The following is a 23,936-nucleotide window of genomic DNA, read 5'->3' on the forward strand; positions in this document are numbered from 1 at the left end:
TCTCAATCAAGTTGTTTTCTCCATTCTCCAAAGGGATTCCAACAAAGCCTCTCTAGGAAGCAAACTCCATAATCAGGGTTCTACCACCAAGAAGACCTAGCTCTGTGTTTCACCGTCAGTCTAGTGCAGGCATTGCCAAACTCGGCCCTCCAGAAGTTTTGGGACTACAATTCCCACCATCCCTGGCCACTGGTCCTGTTAGCTAGGGATGATGGGAGTTGTAGTCCCAAAACATCTGGAGGGCTGAGTTTGGGGATGCCTGGTCTAGTGCATGGCTGAATAACCTTTGGACTTCCTGATGTTGCTGGACTCTAGCTCTCACAATTCTCGTTCATAAGCTATGTTGCTGGGCCACAGGTTCCCCAGCCTTTGTCTAGCTTTTCACACAGAAGACCTAAAAGGGTGGTTTGGTTCATATGTGGTGTTCTCACAAGAAACCAATTTCAGGCCCAAGATAAAAGGTTTCGAGAAGGTGTGGACATGTAGCCCTTGGCGTAATTTCCAAAGCTGACTGCGACGGATCAGTCTAGACAACTCTGGCAAGAGCAGTCTCTTTCTCCTTTTGTAGGAAGTGAGAGGGAGAAAGAAGGAGGTGGTGGGAAGCAGTGCTATTTTTCTAGAAAAAGAGGTGCCACCCCTCACCCTTTTTCTCTAATAATGGAAACGGCTCCCACCTGAAAGGTGCCAGAACTCAGTTCCGGCTAGTTCCAACTGGAAAAAGCCCTGTTTAGGAAGACAGTGCAAATGGGCGTGTGTGGGGAGGGGGGGAGGTCTGCTTTTGGCATTGGTCTTGCCCACAGCTGGCTTGGGTTCTTCCCCTTGGTGGGCCCACCCCACTGGCAGATTACCTCAGAAGGAAAAAGGATTGCCCACCCCTCTTTTGGAGGCTTACCAAAAGTAAGCAAAACTTAACAATGAGGCTGGTAGCAGTTATGCTTGGTCTCTAGGTTATTCGCTCCTTCGAAATCATCATCTGTGAACTTCCCCTCCTCTCTAGGCATTAGAACTTTGACCCTCAACAGGCAAATTAACTACAAACCCCATAATTTAGACTCTCCTCCAAACCTCTACCAAAGTTTTGCCGTTATTTTACAGTGTTTTGCAGAGAAACCTCCACATTCTGTAGCGCTCCACAAACTGATTACTTGATACATCATTCACAAGGTTCGTGCTTAACTACAAGCCCCCAAATTTGGCATCCTCCGCAAACAACGGGACCACCATCAACCATTCTCAGCTGCAAGCAGGGCTTCCCTTCAGACTGGAATCAGCTTTGCCTATAGTCCCTGAGGGGACATAGATCAGAGCCCCTCAGTAACATACTCTCACCAAACCTTTGAAACAACCTATTTTCCCCTAGCTGTCAACAAATGTTAAATATTCTGTTATGTCAGAGTGAGGAAATGTACTGTACTGGGGATCTTACATATGCAGGGATGTCTTGGATAATAAATCACTTTTGAGTCTATATGACTGATGACCCATGAAATCTCCACAGGCCTTCTAGTTTTAACAGTCACAAACACTAATCTTGGCTGTCGGAGGAAACTAGTGTATTCTATTGAGCCATAGTAAACTTTCCACTCAAAAGCATGGTAGTTACCAAATGGTTATTGAAAAGAGCTTGCTGAGAAGCAATAGTGATTTCTTGGCTCTCTTTCTGACATGGATCTGGGCCCCCTTTTGGTGCTATTTCTCCTAATACACAAATAAACACCAGGGCTGTTCATGTCCCATATTTATTTTAATGCCTTGTCTGCTTACTAGTGTACGGACATCACACAGTGCTGTGCCACAATGTTGAAGTTATTTGGAGCTATGTCTAGTTGTCTTGCACTCCAGCTTTTTGTACTGACTCTTATTGTATGTATGCATAATTGTGGATGCATCAACTTGGGGTCTAAAGATTCTGAACATGTGCAGAGTGTTTTCCTCCAACCGTTGAAAAAGAGCAAAGCCTGCAGGCCCTAGGCAGTCCTGAGCCATGGCTTTTCTTCTTTTAGAACCAAAGCTTTCTTAGCCATCTTGTTGGCCTCATCCATTGGGCTCTCCTTCCATCCTTATCTGCAGGGGTATTCAGTTATCAAGGAAGCAAAAGGAGAGACAAGAGTTAATGCACAGTAAGAATTGCAGCACCGGCCCATGTGAGTCACAACTCAACAGATTTTATAAAACCGCTCAGGAGATTAACTCAATAACCAGTTTACCTGTCAGCATCAAGTCCTCCCCCCTCCCAAAATACCCCAACACATCTTCAAAAAACTGCTGCCTGACAGACTGACGCTTTCCAGAGTCAGGTGGTGTCTGGCTTGAGGAATTCACTGTTTTCCCCCCTTCTCTCTCGGTGTTAAGCATTTTCATAGGTGAGGTTTAAGCCATTTATCACTTATCACTTTCCTATGCCTTCCTTCAGAATGGGATCCATTTTATTCTATTGTCATTTTGCCCACGCAACATCCTGGGAGGCAGGCTGAAAAAGAGTTAATGACCCCCAGGTCAGGCAGTGAGCTTCACAGCTGAATGGAAATTTGAACCCAGGGCTCTCGTTCAAGCCCAATATTTTATCCACTATGCCGAACCTGCTCTTCTTATCCATCTTGCATGGTTGTCAGATGAACATTAAATGTGTATATTTACCACTTGTATATTGCATTGGTGTTTGGATAGCTCAGTCGGTAGAGCTTGAGACTCTTAATCTTAGGGTCGTGGGTTCAAACCCCACCTTGGGCAAAAGATTTCTGCATTGCAGGGGGTAGGACTACAGTAGATTACTCTTGTGGTCCCTTCCACCTCTATGATTCCAACTGATGGGAATGATTGGTGGAGCATCTGCTTTGCTTGCAGAAGGTCCCAGGTTCAATCTTTGGCATTCTAGGTATGGATTTGAGGGACCCCTATCTGCAACCCGGGAGACCCACTGATAATCAGCATAGTCAGGTCAACAATCTGATTCAGCATATGGCATCTTCCTACCTTCTTCCACTGTTCCTCTAGGCTGTGTCCCATGTCTGCGACATGCTCTGACTTAAGGTGGATCATGCTAACATTACCATTGCCATTTTCTTTTTGCTCTTGCTGTGAAGGGTTTTAAAAAAGGAAGGAAGGAACTAAAGGGGAAGAGAGATTGGATACAGTAAATAACTAAAAGGAGCTTCTGTGTAATAGATGAAGCTTAAAAGGTGGGTCCTGGCTCTAAGAAGGTTGCATATTAAAGCAAAGAACTAGTATTAGAGGCATACTGGACTGGAGGTAGTACACAATCATCATGGCTAATAGACACTATTAAAACCATCCAGGTTGATGGGCATCACTATATGTTTTGGCAGAAAATCCCATAGTTTAACCTTGCACTGGGCGAAGTAGTGATTCCTTTTGTCTACCTTACATCTTCATTGGATGAGTCCAGGCTTTAGCATTATGAGAAAGGGAGAAAAACATCTCTCCAGCCAACTTTGCCTGCTTTGGTTTTCCCCCTTAAGATTTCTTTATACTACTATTCCCCATAAGCACCGTGATCATAGTGTTGTCGTGAGAAGGCTGAAATGGGCACAAGGAGAAACCTCTGCTTGGGACTCCTTGAAGACAGACATGCTTCATATCTTGATGATGAAATGCACAACACAGTGTGTGGCTTAACTAACTTTCTTGCGTTATCTGCTTTGCGCATAGAACATTTTCCTGCTTTCCAGTTGCGGCACAGGTTGTGTTGATCTGTGGTGTTATGCTTATCATGTGTGGATGGTATTGATTGGTGCTGGGGAACTTGCAAGTACATACAATTGTTGGATGGGGTGGATAAGGAAAAATGTATGGGGGGTTTTAGCTGTTGTGTGAGACTTATTTTATTTGTATTGTGCACATAAAAAGCAGTTCTTCCTAACAGACTGTGCACTAGACCCAGAAAAGACTGTTGACACTCATAGTTCGGAGTAAGTCCTGCCAGTTAGAGTCAGGTTCTTTTCATCACTGAAACATGGCCTGAATGTGCATATATACAAACAACTAAGCATATACAGATTTTATGCAAATTAGAACAATGTGCCAGCTTGCCAGGTCTTTTTATGTACCTAGCAGCTGCCCAGACACTGACACTTACTTCTGAGTAAACATGCCTAGAATTGCACAGTAAATCCCCTGCACCAGTGACCCAAGTTCTTTTTCATTGGTTTCTTCCTATGAACGCAGCTATGATGCCCTGACTTTAAAAGAAACCACAAAGCCTAATCATCATGTTATCTCCAGACTTAGTCTGCTCTTGGAACCCTTCCCTCTTGCCCCCTTTTTATTCTCCTCTTGTAATAGCTTCCACATGCTCATGCAAAAGCGTGGCACATTTTTAAAATCCTTGGCATAGAAATCAATTAAGCAAAGCGGCCGGGACTTCACAGCAGCACTGCAGCAGGAGAAGCGATTTAGAAACACGGCGATCTTACTTTGCAAATTGTGACCCGATCTCGAGCTCAAGCCCACCAAGGAGAGGAACGAACCAAAACACAAAGTAACACTTCATATGGAACGGAGATGATCATGGGGTTCTCTTTTGAGGAGAGCCCATGTCGAAAAGGAAGGTGTACGTCATCTTCAAAAATGGCAAATAATCATGTTAGTCTGTTTCTGTTGTTCTCCAGGAGGCAGTTCCAAAAGTAACAGTAGAGCCAATGAAAATGTCACAAAATAGTGAGCAAGCTTTTGAGTTACCTATGGACGGATGCTACCCAAGTGAATGAATGGTGAGATGAGAGAGAGAGAGAAAAGAAATGTTCCTGGGCATTATGAAGAAAGCCCTGGGCCACACCAACACCATATATTTAAAAGACACCTACAGCACTTTAAAAGCCATGGCATCCCCCCCCCCCAAATCCTGGGAACTGCAGTTTGCTTTGGATGCTGGGATTTGTAGCTCTGTGTGGGGGGGCGGTCCTACTCTCAGCACCATTAACAAACTACTGTTCCCAGAATTCTTTGGGTGAAGCCATGACTGTTCAAGTGGTGTGGATGTGACCTGCCTACATTTGGTGAGATAGCCTGGTGCATAAGAGTACAAACTAAAGTTGTGATCCCATGCATACCTCCAAGAGAGTAGAGGTGGTATTCAGCATGGAAATGAATGAACATGGTTAAGTTAGGCCCGTTGATTTCATTAGATCTAATTGGAATAAAACTTAGCTGAATGCCACCTTAAGTCCCTGTACCAAGAGGGACTCTTCTGCTGATTCTAACACTGGAGAGGATCTTCTGGGACGTCCTCCTAAGAAGTGGGAGCACCATCACCTCCTTCAGGTGGATGGTACCTTCTCCAGTGAAGCATCATTCCCTGGACCCGCCCAGGCCAGCTTTTTTCCTTCTTCCTCCATTCCTCCAGCTTTGCCTGATGAAGAGTTCTGGATAACTTGAAAACTTTCTCATGCTTTTGTGACACTTTACTTTGCCTAATTAAGTTTTTTTTTTAAGGATTACTTTTTATTATTTATTTCTCCAGCTTTAAATACAAAATCATAAGATCTTGGTATATATTAGCAGTGCATGTGAATTATTGTTCTAGTTAATAAATACATTTTAAGCCATAGCTAGACCATGAAGAGTATGACTTTTTTTATAAACAAAATATTGAATTTTATAAATTATTCATTTAGTTAAAAATACATATAGACTGCCCCCCCCCCATACAAAATCCCAGTCTGGTGTACAACAAGATTTACAAAAGAGATAAAATACTATTGAAAACAGTACAGGATGATCATAAAAATGACATACGGTTCTCCAGCCGTAACTAGATTTTTTCCAGACGTAACTTTCAACATGTGCTATATAATAGTGAAACCGCTATAGAATAGAAAAGTGAACTCTGTTATAACTATGAACAAAGCTTTTTGATCCGACGTGTATTCCTGCTATGTCTCTCCCAATAACGAATATGGGATTAATGAATCCTGCACTTCGTTATTTATTGGAACAACAAAGTGGCCTAATAAAGGTATTTCTAAAAGTTTGTGGATTTTTGTCTTGCAGACCAACATTGCTACATTTGCTTTTTGCATAAACCAAAACATGACATGCTCTTTGGATATTGTAGAGCAGCCTTCGTCAACCAGATGTTTTGGACTACAATACCCGAGTCCCAGGTTGAACGTTGTCATCCACAACATCTGGAGAGCACCAGTCTGGTGACAGCTGTTGCAGAGAGAGAAGCCACATTTCTTTACCTTAACTGAAGCCAAGAGAGGCAACTCTGAAGAGCATGCCTTGAAGACTGGGATCAACCTTCAGCAACATTCCTTCTGTCTGCATCCTAACATGCAGGTGTTCCCTTCCTGCTGCCTGAAGCTGCAACCTAACCCCCAACAAACAGCGCTGTTGTAAAGTTTAAGGGCACATCTACACCACAGATTGAATGTGGTATAAAAGATGTTCCATTTCCTCAAGAAACGCCACGGAAATATAGTCTGGAGCAGGTGGGCAGAGAAGCAATCTCTATTAGAGAATCTCAACATCCTCACCAAAATACCAAAGAAGTATTTGTGGAAAGCCGGGGTTGTGAAACTGGTATAAAATGGATGCAAATGTGTAGGCCATGTGCAACTGCAGATTTGAACCAGGTGAAAACTGGTTGATTTCCATGGATTCTCTCAAAATACTCTGGAGGCTGTCTGTTCTGGATGCGGACAGTTGTTTGTTAAGAGATCTCACCTGCCTCGCAGAAGTATTCCTGGGATGAGAACAATTGGAAGGATAACAACAGGAAGATTTAAAGAAGGAACTATTGGAAACTCAAGGCAGTAGAAACGTAAGATGATTGGACCCCGCTGAACTTGAAGCATGGGAAGCCCCAACAAAAATTTATAATTTGGCAAAATATTTGGACTATATGATATGTATTTGTATAGTCTGGAATATTTAATGTGATCTGATTGGATTGTTAAAATGGAAAACTTTAATAAAAAATATTTTTTAAAAAAGAGAAAAATTCCAATGTAAAGTAGTTTTAAAATGGTAGCAGTAACTCCACAAGCATAAAGGCTCTTTTCCTGACTGGGTTCAAATTTGATTTCTGCTGGGTGGCTCTCTGCTGGGTGAAGGACCTCTGATCAGATGGAGACACAGTTGCGAGATGCACCTTCGTGGAGAGCCTGCTTCCGCCATCCAAGAGTGTGAAATACCTCTTTCATGAAACAAGCAAAGCTGATAGATTTCATTGTAGCTTTTAAGCAGCTAAATGCTAGTTAAAACCTGTAAACATGTCCACATGCCTTCCTCTAAGCAGCGAGGTTCTTAACGTGTGGCGCCTCCTGGATTAAGGAAGATCCTTCATGCAGCTCCGCCGGGGAACCAGCTGGGACTTTAGCCCTAGATACAGTTATACTTATTGTCATATTTCTATATACCCAAGCTATTCTTTATGATGGAAAGGAGGTCGGTGCCGCAGTCATGGGTTGATCAAGGAGCTGGTGGAAACCTAGACATGATTAACATGCAGCGTATGTTTTTTGTGACTTTGCCAAACCTTTACCGGGTCTAAGGCCAGTTTTGTGAATTTCTGTGCACATATGCAGTACTTGCATGCAGTAGAAATCAGTGATCAGTGTTGGTTTTTACCAAGGTTAGTGGGCCTCCAGATTATGTTGGACTCCTCCTCTCAGCGGATGCAGCCACCATAAACAATGGTCAGGGAGGGAGGATGGGAGCTGCAGTCCATCAACATCTGGAGGGCCAAAGTTTCCCCATCCCTAGTTAAAACCAAGTCCTCTTAAATGCTACTTCTCCTGAGATGTTTTGTGGGGACGCGGGTGGTTCTGTGGGTTAAACCACAGAGCCTAGGACTTGCCGATCAGAAGGTCGGCAGTTCGAATCTCCACGACGGGGTGAGCTCCTGTTCCTCGGTCCCTGCTCCTGCCAACCTAGCAGTTCAAAAGTATATCAAAGCGCAAGTAGATAAATAGGTACCGCTCTGGCGGGAAGGTAAATGGCATTTCCGTGCGCTGCTCTGGTTTGCCAGAAGCGGCTTAGTCATGCTGGCCACATGACCCGGAAGCTGTATGCCGGCTCCCTCGGCCAATAAAGCGAGATGAAGGTTGCAACCCCAGAGTCGGTCACGACTGGACCTAATGGTCAGGGGTCCCTTTACCTTTACCTTATGGATGCCTGAGTAAAATGCTCACTTTTTCCTTTAAGAACCACACACACACAAACAATCTTCAAAGGGAAATTTTGACCCCTTCAGAAGACATTCTTCATGGACTCAAAGCTCATCCTTTATGAACTTCATATGACACACGTAAGAAGAGCCCCGCTGGATCAAGCCAAAGGCTCATCATAGTCCGGCATTCTCTTCTCTCAATGGCCAGCCAAATATCTATGGGAAGCCTGCAAGGGGAATCTGAGTGCGACAGCCCTTACTGCAATTGTAACTCCCAGCAACTCGTATTCAGAGGCGTACTGGGTTTAGGACATAGACGTTGTGCCTAGTAGCCACTGACCTTCTGTGAAAATCAGTCTAATCTACTTTTAAAGCCATCCAGATGAGCGGCCATCACTACTTCTTGTTGAGAGCAAATGCCATAGCTCAACTATGTATTATGAAGTGCCTTTTTTGTGTCTGTCCTGAATCTTTCAACGTTCAGCTTCACAGCATGTCCCTGAGTTCTAGTGTTCTATATCCATTTTCTCCACACCTCAGCTCAGTCATGTCCCTGCCTTACTCTCCTTACATTGAGATCCCAGGGGTTGAACCTGCACCTTCTGCATGCCCAGCAGATGTTCTACCACAGAGCTATGAATCTTCCTGTATAACTCATAAGGATACCTAATGCAGTCAAGAACGACTGGAAGATTGGCTGCACTTTGCAAACAAAAGTTGCAGTCAATTTTTTTTTTTTAAAAAAACAATTATCTTTGTATGATCTTTATCATGTTTTTCTTGTAAAGAGATATTAAACCCCACAGGGGGTGATATAGACTGGGGTGTGCATATGTGTGTGTGAGAGAGAGATGTGTGTGTGTGTGTCTACTGTGTTTGTCTGTATACAGTACATGCAAATTGTGTCATATACAAATACACATACATAGGCACACATGTAGAAATCCCATTGTTTAGATTTCTGTCACAAGCGATGAGAATATTTAATTTTCTTTTATCTCTGGGGTTTTCATTATCATTTAAATTTCATTTCACACTAATTGATCTGGGATTAGCAAAGCCATTATTCAGAAATCAGACTTAAGACGAGCCAGAATGTGATGAATAATTCATGACACCCAATTACATGTTACGAACCTGGTGTACTTTAAAAAAAACACACAAAAAACTTGCTTCGAACTTCCAGTCTGTTGTGAAATGAAATGACGCGTAGGCACTTAAAAGTCAAGCAACAGCACCACGCTCTCTTAGCGCAGCTGTGCTCTCTGAACCTTGCCACCTCCTTGCTTCAAACTCAAGTCTTAAACACGGGGGAGGGAGAGGGGGAACTGGCTTTCAGAATATCCAGAAACTACAGATCACCTTGTCCTCAAGAAAAAAAGTGAAGAGAAGCCCTGGGGAGAGAAAAAGAAAGAAAAAGAAAAGAGCAGAAGTAACTTGATGAGCCGGAGAATGCAGTTTAGCAGGGAAATGTGGCACCAGAGCATGCCGCCTGATAGCTAAATTCTAATGCATAGTGAAAAGATGTGTGTGTTTGGCAGAGAAGCCGTGGCTGGGCTCATATAGTATTTTTCTCCCATCCTGAGATACAGGTGGGATGAGTGATTGACTTGCCAAGGGATGCTTGCAGAAGGAAATATCCTGGTGCCCCTGTTGAGAAGCCTTCAGGAACATAGGAAGCTGTCCATGTGGTTCAGTATTATCCACAATGACCAGCAGCCGCTTTCTGGGGTTTCAGGCAGCGCTTTCCCAGCCATACCTGGGTGGACATGGGACCTACTGCATGCAAATCAGATGCTCTGTTAGTGAATTACAGCCCTTCCTCCCTGATCAGAACAGCAGCCATCTTTTCTTGTTTCTCATGTGGGAACTGACCGTGGGAGCTGCTTAAACACTACCTTTTCCCAGGGGGCAGGAGAGCTTGTGGGTGCACCCCAGTGACAGCAGGGAGCCCACAGGGGCGTGTGCAGTCAGTTCTGGTGTGAGCTTAAGTTGAAGAGATAGCCGCAGAAGTGAAAGTCCTACTGCTGCCTCTAAATACACTGGTGAGTGGGACTGGTTGCCCATCTTCCATTTCTGTATTTTGGATCTGCTAGCAGTAATTATTATGGTCCTCATATGTAAGTTGTTAAGTTCATGCTTCCTTTAAAAAACAAAAACAAAACCATTATGTCCTATGGAATTGTTTTGTGCTGCTTTAAAAGGAGGATTTTTGTTTTGGTATTTGTTTGTGATATTTTTAGGATGTTGTAAACCACTCAGAAGTTTCTTTGAAATATGGAGTGGAATACTAATTGCCTAAATAAATACATTCTGCAGATGTGGAAGTCGTATCTGTAACATTTCAAGGGGCGGTTTTTTGCTTAGTTCTGCGAAAGGGCCACTGTGACCATGAGCTCCCTGCATTTGAATAGAAAACTGAAATACCAATAATAATAATAACAACAATAATAATACCACTGGCCTGTTGCATCAGTTCATAAACATTTAGCCCTAAGTGCAGACATGGAAGGAACCTTTGCACTTTGGACTAAGGCAGCAGGTACCTCTCTAACCTTTTATTTAATATAACAGCCTTATTTAATAAAGCAGCCTTGAACCCAGTATTCCCTAGGAATGCTTAGAAACAAACAAACAAACAAAAAAATCAGTATTTTGAAATCAGTAGTTAAAACCTAGGCAAAAACCTGCTGCTTAATCTCAGGAACCTTCATGCACAATTTGGTTAAAATCAGTGCCATTCTGAAATGTCCAGTCCACCATCCTGATTCAAAATGGCATCTAGTTGTATCCAAACGTCGGCGAAAACCCGTTTCATTCGATCAGTGGCCATGCAAAATTTGGTTACGACATATTTTAAAAAATGCATAGCGAGCGCGCAACTTTTCAAAATATATCGTGCGTGTTATACATATGCATCATTTAATAGATTTCTGGTTTGCTCTTCGGAGTAAAAAACAAAAACGCTCCACCTTCTTGAAAATACAGGTTTTAAAGGAAAACAACGAACAATTTCTAAACAGCAAGTTAGAGAACAGCAGTAGACCATCCCTCCGTTAAAAGCACAGTGCGCCCAAATGAGCGCAGCGCAGACGGGAATAAGGAAATCTCCGCAGGCCTCCCCAGCGCCCCCCCCCCCCCCAGTCTGCATTCTTGGGTTATTCCGCTCCCGCCGCCGAAGCGCCTCTGTGACTCGCGCCTGCCGCATCCTGCCTGCAGCCGCTAGGTGGCAGTCTTCGTCTTCCCTTGCCATTCCTCCCCGGGAATCTCCCGATCCCTTATCAGGGCAGCAGCTTACGAAGGCGATGCCTTGGCGCGAGCAACAGGCAGCATCTCCCTCCCTCCCCTTGAATGGGCCGCTTGCGAGCTCCCTTTTACCTGCGCGTGGAATGTCTTGCGCAATCCCTTCTCGCCGAAATCCAAACTCTCCCTTCCTTCCTTCCATCCGCCTCCTCCCCCGCACGTCCCCCCCCCCGCATCTACACGATCACCCCCACTTTGCAATCCTACTCACTGGACAGTGGTCGCCCCCCCCCCCCCATTAGAGCGCAGCAGCAGCAGCAGCAGCCCCACCTTCTCCGTCCCGGGACCTTTCATCTGCGGGAAGTTTTATGACACTTGGTTGAATGTGCAAAGTTTTTAATTAGACTCGCCAGACAGCCCGAGGCAGCAGTAGCGCCACGAAGTCTTCATGCTTCCCCTCTGCTTCTCTCTCCCTTCCAGCACAACAAGCCGCTCTACTCCTTTGAAGACAATGCCGACTATGTCTACGATGTCATGTGGTCACCAGTGCATCCCGCGCTCTTTGCCTGCGTGGATGGGATGGGCCGCTTGGATCTCTGGAACCTGAATAATGACACAGAGGTGAGGAGGGAGAAGGATCGGGGCCTGGGAGCTGACATTTTCTGCTGAGTTGCCATTATTATTATTATTATTATTATTATTATTATTATTATTATTTCATCTTAGCCCTTCTCTTCAAATTGGGAGGGAAGGAGAAGAAACCGCCTTCGTTAGAAACAGGCTCCCACTCCCAGTGGCGTAGCGTGGGGGGTGCAGGGGGGGCCAGCCGCACCGGGCGCAACATCTGGGAGTTAGGGTTAGGGGGCGCAAATCCACGGGTTAGGGGGCGCACATCCACGGGTTAGGGGGCGCAAATCCACGGGTTAGGGGGCGCAAATCCACGGGTTAGGGGGCACAAATTACTTGCCTTGCCCCGGGTGCTGACAACCCACGCTACGCCACTGCCCACTCCAAATTTGGTGCTTGCTAATTTCATCAGTTTCCAAGGGTCCTTTTCTGGGTGCCACCAGACCTGCCTGGTGGTGTTCCCCTCCTCCTTTGCCCAGAGACAAAGGGCAAGTCCCCAGCATAGATTTAAAGCACACGACTTCCCCTCAAGAATCCCCGGGAACTGCAGTTTCAGGGTGCTGGGAATTGTAGCGTGCTGTGCAGGGAAACTACAGTTCCCAGGCTTCTTCGGATGTGCTTTAAATTGGTGGGGTGTGGTTACACCCAGGATCCTCCCACCCGCTTGCACCTTCCAACTTCTGCCTCTTTGTCGGCTTCTTGATCCACCCAGTGGGAGACAAGGCACTGCCCTTCTTTGGTTGTTGGACTCTATAACTTCCGTCACCCCAGCTAGCATGGCCGGTGCTCAGGCTAGCAACATCCAGTAGACCACAGGCATACCCTGTAAGCACCACTTCATCCTTCACTCATACTCTTTCTTGGCGGCAACTCTAGGGGAATATGAAATCCACCAGAATGTTACTTTGTGGGGACACACGTGGGATGAACATAGACATTGAGCAGGCATGGCCAAACTTGGCCCTCCAGATGTTTTGGGACTACAACTCCCATCATCCCTAGCTAACAGTGGTCATGGATGATGGGAGTTGGTCCCAAAATATATGGAGGGCCGAGTTTAGCCATGCCTGAGAAGGCAGTAATACTTCTGAAAACCAGTTGCTACAGAGATCTCAAGGAGGAGAGTTCTCTTCTGCTGCTTGAGGGTTTCCCGCAAGCACCTAGTCGGCCACTGGGAGGACAGGATGCTAGACTAGATAGGCCGATGGCCTGATCCAGGCTCCTCTTATGCTCTTACGTTCAAGCAAGATACAAGCTTGTAACTTGCTTTGTGCAAAAACTATTGTTGTTAATTTGTGATCCCTATTGTCTTAGTTCATCGCTGAGGGAGGCTGTGTCTTTGCCCAGCGGCTCTAAATCAAACGTGGCATCTTAGCACATTCATCCGAAAGCCTTCTGCCCCAGATTAAAGACATGGCACAGATTCCTTCCTTCTCTTGTGCAGAGTTGATTCACATTTTCAAAAAGAGTGTGTGTGTCGGGGCGGATTTGTTCACCTGCACTTCTGCTCCCCCCCCCCCATTTATTTTTTTTCTTCTGCATGCCCCGTGAGGAATTTAGAGCATCTCCCCCTCCCCCCCTCCTGTCCCAGTGGTGGCAGGTTTTGGAAGTTTCACATGCCTCTGAAACTCTGCACCACTCGCTACAGAGGAGTTGCACGAGTTGCTCTTTCTCATGTTGCCAAGAAGGACAAAAAGGGAAGCCTAGCCACAGATCTGCACCTTACATTTAAAGCACATTCAGTCCACATGTGAAGCACCTGGCTCTGGAGGAACTACAGTTCCCAGAATTATTCGAAATCTCATGCTTTCAACGAGTGTGGAATGTGCTTTAAATGTGTGGTGTGGAATAAATAATAATTAATAAATCTGTCCTGAGTGGCAGGTCCAGCCTTCCTCCTGGCTTGCCAGAGTAGGCAAAGCAGCTCTTCATTATTTCTCCTTTTGTGAATGTCTTTTTTTCTCTAGGACTGCATATGCAGCATACATTTCAAACACTTCTGTCAGCTCAGCCAAGAGTACTGGGACCTGTAGTTTGTGTGGGTGCTGGGAGTTGTAAACTACAGTTCTTAAGATGGGGGGGGGGAGAGAGACATGTGCTGCTGTAAAATGTATGGTGTGTGCAAGGCCTGAGGGGGGCAGGTTACAGGTGTCCCGCAAGCCCTTGGAACCTGCAGGGAAGCAGATTTCGGTGAGAATTTAGGAGGAAATTGCTAAAGGCAAGACCTGTTTGTCAGCGGAACAGACTGCCTCAAAGAGATGTTGGCTGGACAGCCACCTGCCAGTATGTAGTGCTGCAGCTGCATATTTACCTGGGAGTAAGCCCCATTGAATTCCATGGGACTTAACTTCTGGTTAAACTTGCATAAGATTGGGCTTTAAGGCCATTAAATCTTAGTACACTGACTTGAGATTAAGCTCTATTGAAATTAGCAATACCTCCTTCTGCACAAACACCTATGCAAACATTTGGGGTATGTTGCTGTAGTCCTAGGCACACATACAGCCTGATCTTATTGATCGTTTACTTGACAATAGGTCCCCCTGAGTTCAATGGGACTTACTCCCAGATAAGTGTGGTGCTTCATTTAGAAGATAACTGACCCTGAAATTTGATGAATGTGTCTTAAGTCTGCAGCGTTACTGAGGAGGTACAGTAACAAGGGCTGGATCATCTGGGGCGCTGTAGTGGCTAGAACCAGAAAGGTCTGGGTTCAAATCCTTGCCGAGAAACCATGGGCCAGTCACACTTGCTGCCTTGCAGGACTGTTGGGAGAATAAAAGGACAGCCAGGGAAGAACAATATAGGCTGCCCTCAGATCCTTGGAGGAAAGATGAGATAAAACTGCATAAGTGAATAATAAACATCATTAAAATAGAAAATACCACTAGAGAAGTCCAGATTTTACAAAGTGACCCTTGCCTTATTTTCATACTAGTAAGTATATAATACAAACAAATTTGTGAAAGTAAGTACTGATAAAAGAAGATTATAAATTAAGAAGCAGCTGCATTAAACTCTTGGATGTATTTCTGAGTGATTTTATTAAGTCTTTCTTGCTGGAGTTTTTTTTTGGGGGGGGGGCGTTGTTGAGTGTTTTATCGTTTTTGAGTTTCCTAATTTGAATGGAGTTCGTAAAACACTTTCAGAGTGCACTAGGTTTCTTTGATACATTTTTAATTTGCTTCCCCCAAACTGCTGTCTTGTAAGGGCCTGAACTACCAACTCATCAGAAGGAAAAAGAAAGGAGTTTGTAAGGTAGTAGAACGGACATAGAATAAACGTTTATTCAATGCTCCAGTATGTATAACAACAGCATCAAAAGCTAGCTTTTTAATTGAAGGGAATTGTCACAGATGGGGAACAACAACAACAATAATAAAACCAACCAGCATCCTCCAGACTGAAGTGATACATTCTGCTCCTTTTTGTCCTGATTGCATAGATCAGGTCTAAGTCAGTATTTTCCTAGCCTATCTGCATGCAGATGCTAGGAGATGTGGCAGATATTTTGTCATTTTAAGGTGTGTCCATATTGCCTTTATTTTGAAGCTGACATTCTGCCCAGAATATTACAGAAAATATTTTTGAGATATTCTGGTCAATAGCACATATATCAGGTATGTCAATCATAATGTTGTTGGTCACAATGCAATTTTGTTTAATCAAATTGGTATGGTTTTTAATTATTGTTTGTTGGTTTTATTTGTATAATATTAGTATAATATCATTTTATAAACAGGGTTTCTTTGCGTGCTTTATTGTATTCTGCTGTGAAAGTGTTCTTTTTAAACTGAGAAGTGGGCTATCAATTTACTAAATAAATAAATAAATTCTGTCTCTCTTTCCCCCTCCTGCCACCATTCATTCTTCCCTGCAGGATATATATTCTGCTCCTGGCCCAAACACACGCAATTGCAAAGCTTCACATGCAATTAAAGCCTTCAAACATAAGATTTCCATACCAGTATTGGGGAGAAATTTAAAAATAGGAACCATACAGAGAGAACTCTGTTGCCCTGTTTAGCATCAGTGAAACGTTGAAGTCAGAAAGCTTTGTGAGAAAATATATTCTGTACATGAAAATCAATATCTCTTACCATAGCTGCTGCTGCTTTTTTTTTTTGTTCTCTTACAATTTTGTCTCATGCCATTTTTGTATGAATTCAAGCAGCCTGCAGTTTTGCCTAATTTCCAGTTGTGAAATAACTGCGCCTAATTCAGATTTTACAGAAATTGTCCCTTGAACTTTTCCTTTGTAATCCTTCCCCCCACCCCCGCCCTGCGAGAACGGTCTTGTGATTGAACGTTCTAAATGCCACCACTGAGAATGGAACATGCCCCCCCCCCGAAAAACCATTGCATCATGCAAGCTGCAAATATATTTTGTAGAATGCTGTCCAGCAAACGTGCAGATCAAATCCTATCAGAATTATAAGATAACAATAAGGCAGTGCGGATGAAAGAAACAAGACTTGTAAAGCGGTTTGTGAGCTTAAAACACTATAGAAACGAATAATCGTGATAATAAATTTTGAGTTTCCTAATTGCAGAAAAATAGCTATGTTAGTCTGCAAGAGCAGAAAATCCAGAAAGTGCTCTGGCGCCACAGAGGCTTCAGGCAGGAGCTTTTAAGGCGAGACAGAGCTTAATTCATCAGTTGTATGTAAAAGACTAAAGAAGGTAGTGGATTTATATACTCGTGGATCGGGGCTGTAGTCAAGAAACCAACCAAGTTACCAAGGCAAAAGTAATAACTGCCAATATTTTCTTCTGCTTTTGTGCGTGTGGTTAATTCCTTCTTTCGTATGGCCTTAATATACATTTCAGTCAAAAGAAAACGCACATTTTTACTGCTCCTTGCCGTAAATCACCTTAGACAGGTAAGGAGGGACGAATACTGAAAACTGGATTGTCAAGTGGAGACTCGAGGTCTTTTGAAGTGTTCCGAGCAGGAAGCTGCAGAGCCGCCTTAATTATAAAGCAAGCAGCTGAAGGAGGATGTATAGGGAGGGCTTTTCTCTCCAGCTTTTTCTTTTGGGGGAAGGAGCAAAGACGAGCAGATCCCTACAGGTGTTACCATTAAGAGCCCTTACTATCAATGCCATAAGACTGTTAAGAGAAAAGTCCATTTTTTCAAAAAGCAGGCTGGAAAATACTTTATTCCCCCCCCCCCCCCCATCAAGGCTGTTGCAAATCTTCCCTGTTGTTATTGACATGGAAATTGCACTGTGATCAATGCTGTTAAAGCATGTGGGGCTGCAAGCAGGATTCACTTTGCTCTTATTTGTTTAATTTGGACCTTTAAATCTGTGCTAGGCAGATAAACTTTCCATTCCCCTTTCCTTTGGACATCAGCAGGAATAAATTCAGCACCAAGCCAGGAAAAAGCAATCAGAGACCCACCGTATCAGCCAAGAAGAAAACTCTTTAGCAACTGGAAGCGATGGTTCTTTTGATCCTTTGCCTGGCAATTCAGAACTTTAATAAAGAATACTAATGATGATGATTTTGTTTCTCCAGAAGTATTGCGCCCAAGTTAAGCCTTTTGATTTCAGTGGCACTGATAAGCATTTGCTTAAATCACTCCTTTTGAGGGCAAAGGAATAAGTGCTTTCATTTGAATTGTAACCCATTTTTCTTAAGACGTAACTGAACTATCGGATTGGTTCATTACTAGATTAGAATGAAATTAGCTGTTTGCAAAAATAAAAAGTCTTGAAACGTTAGCCTCCTCTCCACGATCCAGTTTGTTGAACGGAAGTGCTTAAATCTGATTTAGGTTGCTATCCTAAACCCACAGAAGTTGTTTTGCTGAAAAGACTGGGTCTAGAATGTGGGCTCCGAATTGAGACAACAGTTTGGCAGGCTTCTGCAGGACTGCTAAATGTTTTAGAATGAGCTTGCATTTTACCCAATGTGTTCAGGCTGTTTAGCAGGTCAGCGGCCAAATACTATGCCATCACTGACTTGTAGATCAGAGTGTTAGCAATAGGAAAATGCACAGCGACTCTTTACAGGTGTGCTGGGTAAGGGATGGCCTTGCAGATTACAATCAAGGTGCCAGCCCACAAATCTGACTGACTGCCCCAAATATAATCATCAAATTGGCAGGCCCAGTGAGCTAAGCTCCCAGAGGGAGTTGCTTCTTGCATTCAGAATGTGACTAATCATGGTAAAGGGAATATGGGACAGGCCACAGCACAGTGCTCTGGATGCAGAAGATCCCTGGTCCAGTTCCTGGCCCCTGCAGTTAGGGCTCGGAGAAGGAATCTCTGTTGCCAGTCAGTGTATTGAGCTGCCTCCTGTATTCATAATGTTATTTATTTTCAAGATTTATAGCCCACCTTTTTATGAAATCCCCAAGGCAGTTTACAATCCAGATTTTGCATTCTATTAAGATGCAACAAAAACTATCAGTAAATAGTCACAAAAATGAAAAAGGGAACAAGAGCGTAAAAATACATTACAGGTAAGGCTCTGCAAGACCTTGCTGAAATAATGATCTTCACCACCTGCCCAGCTCCAAGCAGTGACAGGGTTGGGGAGTTCTCCCTTGGGACACTGTTTGAAATTTTAGGGTGACACACCCAAAAAACTGTTGCATGAAACCAGCTACGGGGTTCTAGTCACCCCAGTGAAATATTTAGGAACAGGGTTTTAGTCACTATTTCATAAACTTGTTTTATGGAAATAATTGGGTAGGCGAAATTTATCTTAACTTTCAAAAAATGTTGATGTGCGTTCATTTTTGCTTTAGTATTTTTTTTTTAAAAAAAAGAGTATCACAAAAGCTCCCTTTTCCTTTTCGCAAGTTTGGAACCAAAGGCCCATTTATAACAGCAAAGGGAATTTTCAAAGCTAAGTAAATAAATAAAAATGTTCCTAGCAGGTATAAGGGCACTTATCTAGTGGGTCACCCTAAGGTTGGTTATAGATTCAGGAAGTAGTGCATTCCTTGTCCTTGTCCTTGCCCCCCCCTCTCTCTCACACACACAACACAAAACAACACAACACAGCTCCAACTTGCAGAAATAGCATCAGTCAATGATTTTGATGAAAACTTGCATTTATCTTGCAAGTGCCATCAACGATAAATCTATGGGATAGTATGAGAAAGTTTCAGAAATATTTAGCCATCCTTTTTTCTTGTATGATTCTTTTTCATCTCTGAAATTAATGCAAATCTCTAACAAACACATTTATCTGATTTAGAGAAACGTTTTTCTGACTGTTGTTTTTTATTGACATGTTAGGTAGGGAATGACACCATCGATTATAGCTCTTTTAAAGCCTAACTGCTGGACTATGGAGTGAAATATATAAAAGGCTTGCATTTGGTTCAGCGTAGCTTCCTGGCTTCCCATGGCAAGGAAAAGCTTGCCATGTTTGATTTATATCCTCAAATGGATGCAACAATGCAAGCAGCAGAGGAGAACAAATGCAACGCTTCCATATTTCAGCATTCATCATTTATACATTTCTGTCAGACTTGGAGCTGTAACACGTAGAAGAAGAAAACAAGAATTCTTGGGGGGGAGGCTATCCAAAATATTTGAAGATTGCTTCTAGTCTACCTGAACTAGAATGATTATATATTTTAAATTAACTAAATATGCATATTTTTAACCATCACTTTTTCTCAATAAGGTATAAAACCTATTAAAATCAACAGTCCAACCCTACCTATGATTACTCATACAGAAAACCTGGTAGTAAGCTCCCCTATGTGCAATGGGACAGCAGCTTTAATTTCTGTTTGGTTACTGCGTAATTCTTCCTCTCCTTTTAAAGCACATCAAATATACGTAGATAAAATCTGTCATTTAATACATATTGTTGCATGTAGGTTGCTTCCCCTCCCTACACATTTTAATTACAAATGCTTTGTCAAAACACAAAGGCTTTTAGTGTTTTATGAAGAAATGAATATAGAATTAAAATCGCTTCATAATTATACAAATGTTTCTAATTTAAATGGTAAGCATTTGGGAGGGGGTAGGGCTGAAGAGATTAAAATACTTTGGATTAATTATTCCTGATAGACTCATATGCTCTTATTAACATTGTTTCCCTAACTACATTTACTTAGAAGTAAGTTTCATGTGATTTTCCGAAAAGCTTCTTAAGAACAGGTTGGGATGAAATCTCACAGAAATACATCCTGATAGCGCTTAGTGAAAAAAATTATTTATTAACTTTTTATACTTTCCTTCAAAGGACCATGAGGTGGTTTGCAACATAAAACACAAATGTCAATGTATTACATAATATACAATATAAAAATCAAAACAGTTCTGTAAATACAAGTATAATAATAAGAAATAGATTACTGTTGTTGTTGATTTCTATACTGTCTTTCATCCGAGGATCACAGGATGATTTGCAATAACATAGTAACAAACAAAACCAATAACCCCTCACCCACCCAGTTTGAAAGGCCATAGATTGTTTAATTAGCCAAAGGCCTGGGAGAAGAGAAATGTTTTTGCCTGGTGCCTAAAGATAGGAATGAAGGCATCAGGCGAGCTTCTCTGGGGAGAGCATTCCACAAATGGGGAGCCACTGCAGAAAATGCCTGTTTTTGTGTTGTTGCCCTCCAGGCCTTTTGTGGAGGAGGCACATGAAGAAGGGCCTCAGATAATGATCACAGGATCTGGGTCGGTTCATATGGGGAGAGGCAGTCTTTGAGGTATTGTGGTTCTGAGTCGTTTAAAGCTTTATAGGTCAAAACCAGCACTTTGATTTAGGCCCAAAAACTCATTGGCAGCCAGTGCAGTAGTGCAGTTGTACAGTGGTACCTCAGGTTACAGACGCTTCAGGTTACAGACTCCGCTAACCCAGAAATAATACCTCAGGTTAAGAACTTTGCTTCAGGATAAGAACAGAAATCGGGAGGCCCCATTAGCTAAAGTGGTACCTCAGGTTAAGAACAGTTTCAGGTTAAGAACGGACCTCCAGAACGAATTAAGTTCTTAACCCGAGGTACCACTGTATCAGGATCCGTGTGATATGCTTCAGTTGTCTAGTCCCCGGTGAACAACCTGGCCTCTGAATCCTGCACCAGCTGAAGTTTCTGAACCATCTTCAGAGGCAGTCCCACATATCACGTGTTGCAGTAATCTAACCCAGAGGTTACCAGAGCATACTCATAACAGCAACAGCAGAAACAGAAAAGAAAATCAGCAGTGTGTCTGAAATACAAAGGCAGTACACACATACAGAACCTTCTCTCTATCCAAAGTAGTGGCCCACAACTGGGATATTTCCTTTCCTCTCCCAGTATCTCACCTAGGGAGATCTTCACTTCCCTGCCTTCCACCATCTCTCTTCCACGTTCATGTGGGTTTGATTCTTGGCCACCAGTGGCATCCCAGAAGGGGAGACACCAGAGTCCTTGTGGTATATTCTCCTTGAGGGGACTCCCACTGGTATTGGCCCCTCCAGCAGTGAATTGGAGATGGTGACCTTAGTAACCTTTGCTCCACAACTAGTCCAGGCTGTGGTTGAAATTCACATCACTCTTTCTCTAGTGTACGATATTTGTATTGAGCACCCTGATCACTGGAGCACATAGGAAACAATGGGTTTATTACATTTATTCATGGAATTTGAGGTGAGTGTCCGCAGGAGCTCATAAGCAGTTCCGTCCATTCAGGCTATGGATAGACATGCTTTAGTGAAGTTGCTCCACCATGTGACCAGTGGTGGCCAACCTGTGGCCTTCCAGATCTCATTGCATTCCAACTCCCATCAACCCCAGCCTGTGTAGACTGCTGCACTCCCAGCAACATCTGCAGAGCCTCAGGTTGCCCCCCCTATGCTTTAGACTATGCCCTAGTCCCCCAAGAGAAGATAGGTAAAGGTAAAGGTACCCCTGCCCGTACGGGCCAGTCTTGACAGACTCTAGGGTTGTGCGCCCATCTCACTTAAGAGGCCGGGGGCCAGCGCTGTCCGGAGACACTTCCGGGTCACATGGCCAGCGTGACAAAGCTGCATCTGGTGAGCCAGCGCAGCACTCGGAAATGCCGTTTACCTTCTCGCCAGTAAGCGGTCCCTATTTATCTACTTGCACCCGGGGGTGCTTTCGAACTGCTAGGTTGGCAGGCGCTGGGACCGAGCAACAGGAGCGCAACCCGCCGCGGGGATTCGAACCGCCGACCTTTCGATCGGCAAGCCCTAGGCGCTGAGGCATTTACCCACAGCGCCACCTGCGTCCCCCCAAGAGAAGATACATTGTAGTTATTCCCTGCATTTCTCCCCAAGAGTTTTCTCTGTGTTGCCTGCATAGTTTTTCAACAAAGCAGCGCTCAGGATCAGACCAGGTTAGTTCTAGCAGGGCAAAGAACACTTCCTCTGGGTAACAACGGCTTAGCGTCTCTGCAAGAGATGCAAAGGAAAATGAATAGCAAAAGGATTTTGAATGTCATTTTTTTAGCCCATCTTCCTTTCGTTTCTGACCCCATCCTGTCTCGGCTAAACTAATTGCTCTAGGTCAGTAAAATGTTTACATGAAATCCGTTCAATCTCCTTTCAGCTTTCAGTTTATGTTCCATACCACATTTGAGCTCATTAATCCTTGCCACTCAGCTGAGTCATCCATCATCTTTTGATCTTCTGTTAGGCCAAAGAGAGAGAGAGAGAGAGAGAGAGAGAGAGAGAGAGAGAAATAAAAAAAGAAAGCTGCAGTGGTTTTAGCATGTCCCAGAGCCAAATGAAGTTGTATGTCACTTGTTGCCTCTTTATGTTTTAACAATGGATATTTTATTTCATTGTCTTTCATTTGCAAAGCAGTGGCTTTGCCAACATCCACATGAGAATTCTGTCTTTGATAGGTTCCAACAGCGAGCGTGACCATCGAAGGAGCTTCTGCCCTCAATCGCGTTCGTTGGGGCCAAGCTGGGAAAGAAGTGGCTGTTGGGGACTCCGAAGGAAGGATCTGGATCTATGATGTTGGAGAGGTAATTGTCTTTCTTCATAGATGCTCTGCATTCTTGCCATTTTTCTTGCAGCTTTGTAAATAAACATTTCACACTGGAGTATGAAACACTTACCCATTTCATTGGCACAATGTGTTGATTCAAGCTGCAATCCAGCCACTTTCAAATCAGGGAGTTTTGCCATGGGTTTCAATTCATGGATACTTTAACCACACATTTTAAATTTTATATATGACTTTTTTAAAAAAGTCTACCCCACCCACTTTTATGAGTAATGAATTGAATTCTGAGAGATGTCCACATGGTAATGTTAATCTTCTGTACTGGTGGCTTCATTATTACAGAAGTAGGGTCAAGTAATGTGTCTAATGCTAGTCTAGTCGTTTATTTATTCAGATTTCTAAGGGTGTGGAGTAGCCATGTTTAATGCAAAATGCAGTAACAGCAAAGTTCATGATGCATATGGACACAATTGTGGCAATCCGGGGCTGGTTATTATGCGTTGTTTTAATATACACTAAATGTGACTTGTAAAATGAGAAAATAAAAATAAAATTTAATCATCATAATAAAAAGAAAATGCATGCACAGTGGGTTTGTTAGAATTTATCTATACCCTGATCCATCTCCCACATGTATAACCCCAGCTGGTTGGAGAATCAAGGATGCAAGCAAGTGTTGCATCTTTCAGGCTAATCGGCTGTTTGGAAGGCACAGCTGTATGGATTTTGTGCCTCACTCACCAAGCAGCTGATCATTGTGATGGCAGCTTATTTAACAAGCTGTGCTGGATCAGGCTCTCTGTAAGTTGTACCAAAATGCCAAGAGACAGACACCGAAAGCAAATTATGGTAAGGGCTGTTTCAAGTCATCTAAGATTCTAATTAGTTCTTTTATATATCGGGTGCTCTTTGATAAATGCATTCTTACCTATTCTGAGCCTTCAGAATAGGATTGACTAGAATTTAAATTCATTATATACATTGGGGCTT

The 23,936-nt window shown here is 43.4% G+C and overlaps 1 protein-coding gene across 10 annotated transcripts in view; it reads left to right on the forward strand.

The window, feature by feature from the left end:
* The window catches only part of DYNC1I1 (dynein cytoplasmic 1 intermediate chain 1), a 230,124-nt gene that overhangs the window by 180,997 nt on the left and 25,191 nt on the right, over positions 1 to 23,936 (forward strand). For all 10 annotated transcript variants that reach the window (XM_083705284.1, XM_083705288.1, XM_083705290.1 and 7 more), the window contains 2 exons: positions 11,858 to 11,998; positions 22,840 to 22,965. In XM_083705284.1, coding sequence (XP_083561410.1) covers positions 11,858 to 11,998; positions 22,840 to 22,965 — 267 coding nt within the window. The remainder of the gene's footprint in view (positions 1 to 11,857; positions 11,999 to 22,839; positions 22,966 to 23,936) is intronic.

Source organism: Podarcis gaigeae (assembly GCF_964106915.1).
Source record: "Podarcis gaigeae genome assembly, chromosome: 12".
Taxonomy (NCBI): domain Eukaryota; kingdom Metazoa; phylum Chordata; class Lepidosauria; order Squamata; family Lacertidae; genus Podarcis; species Podarcis gaigeae.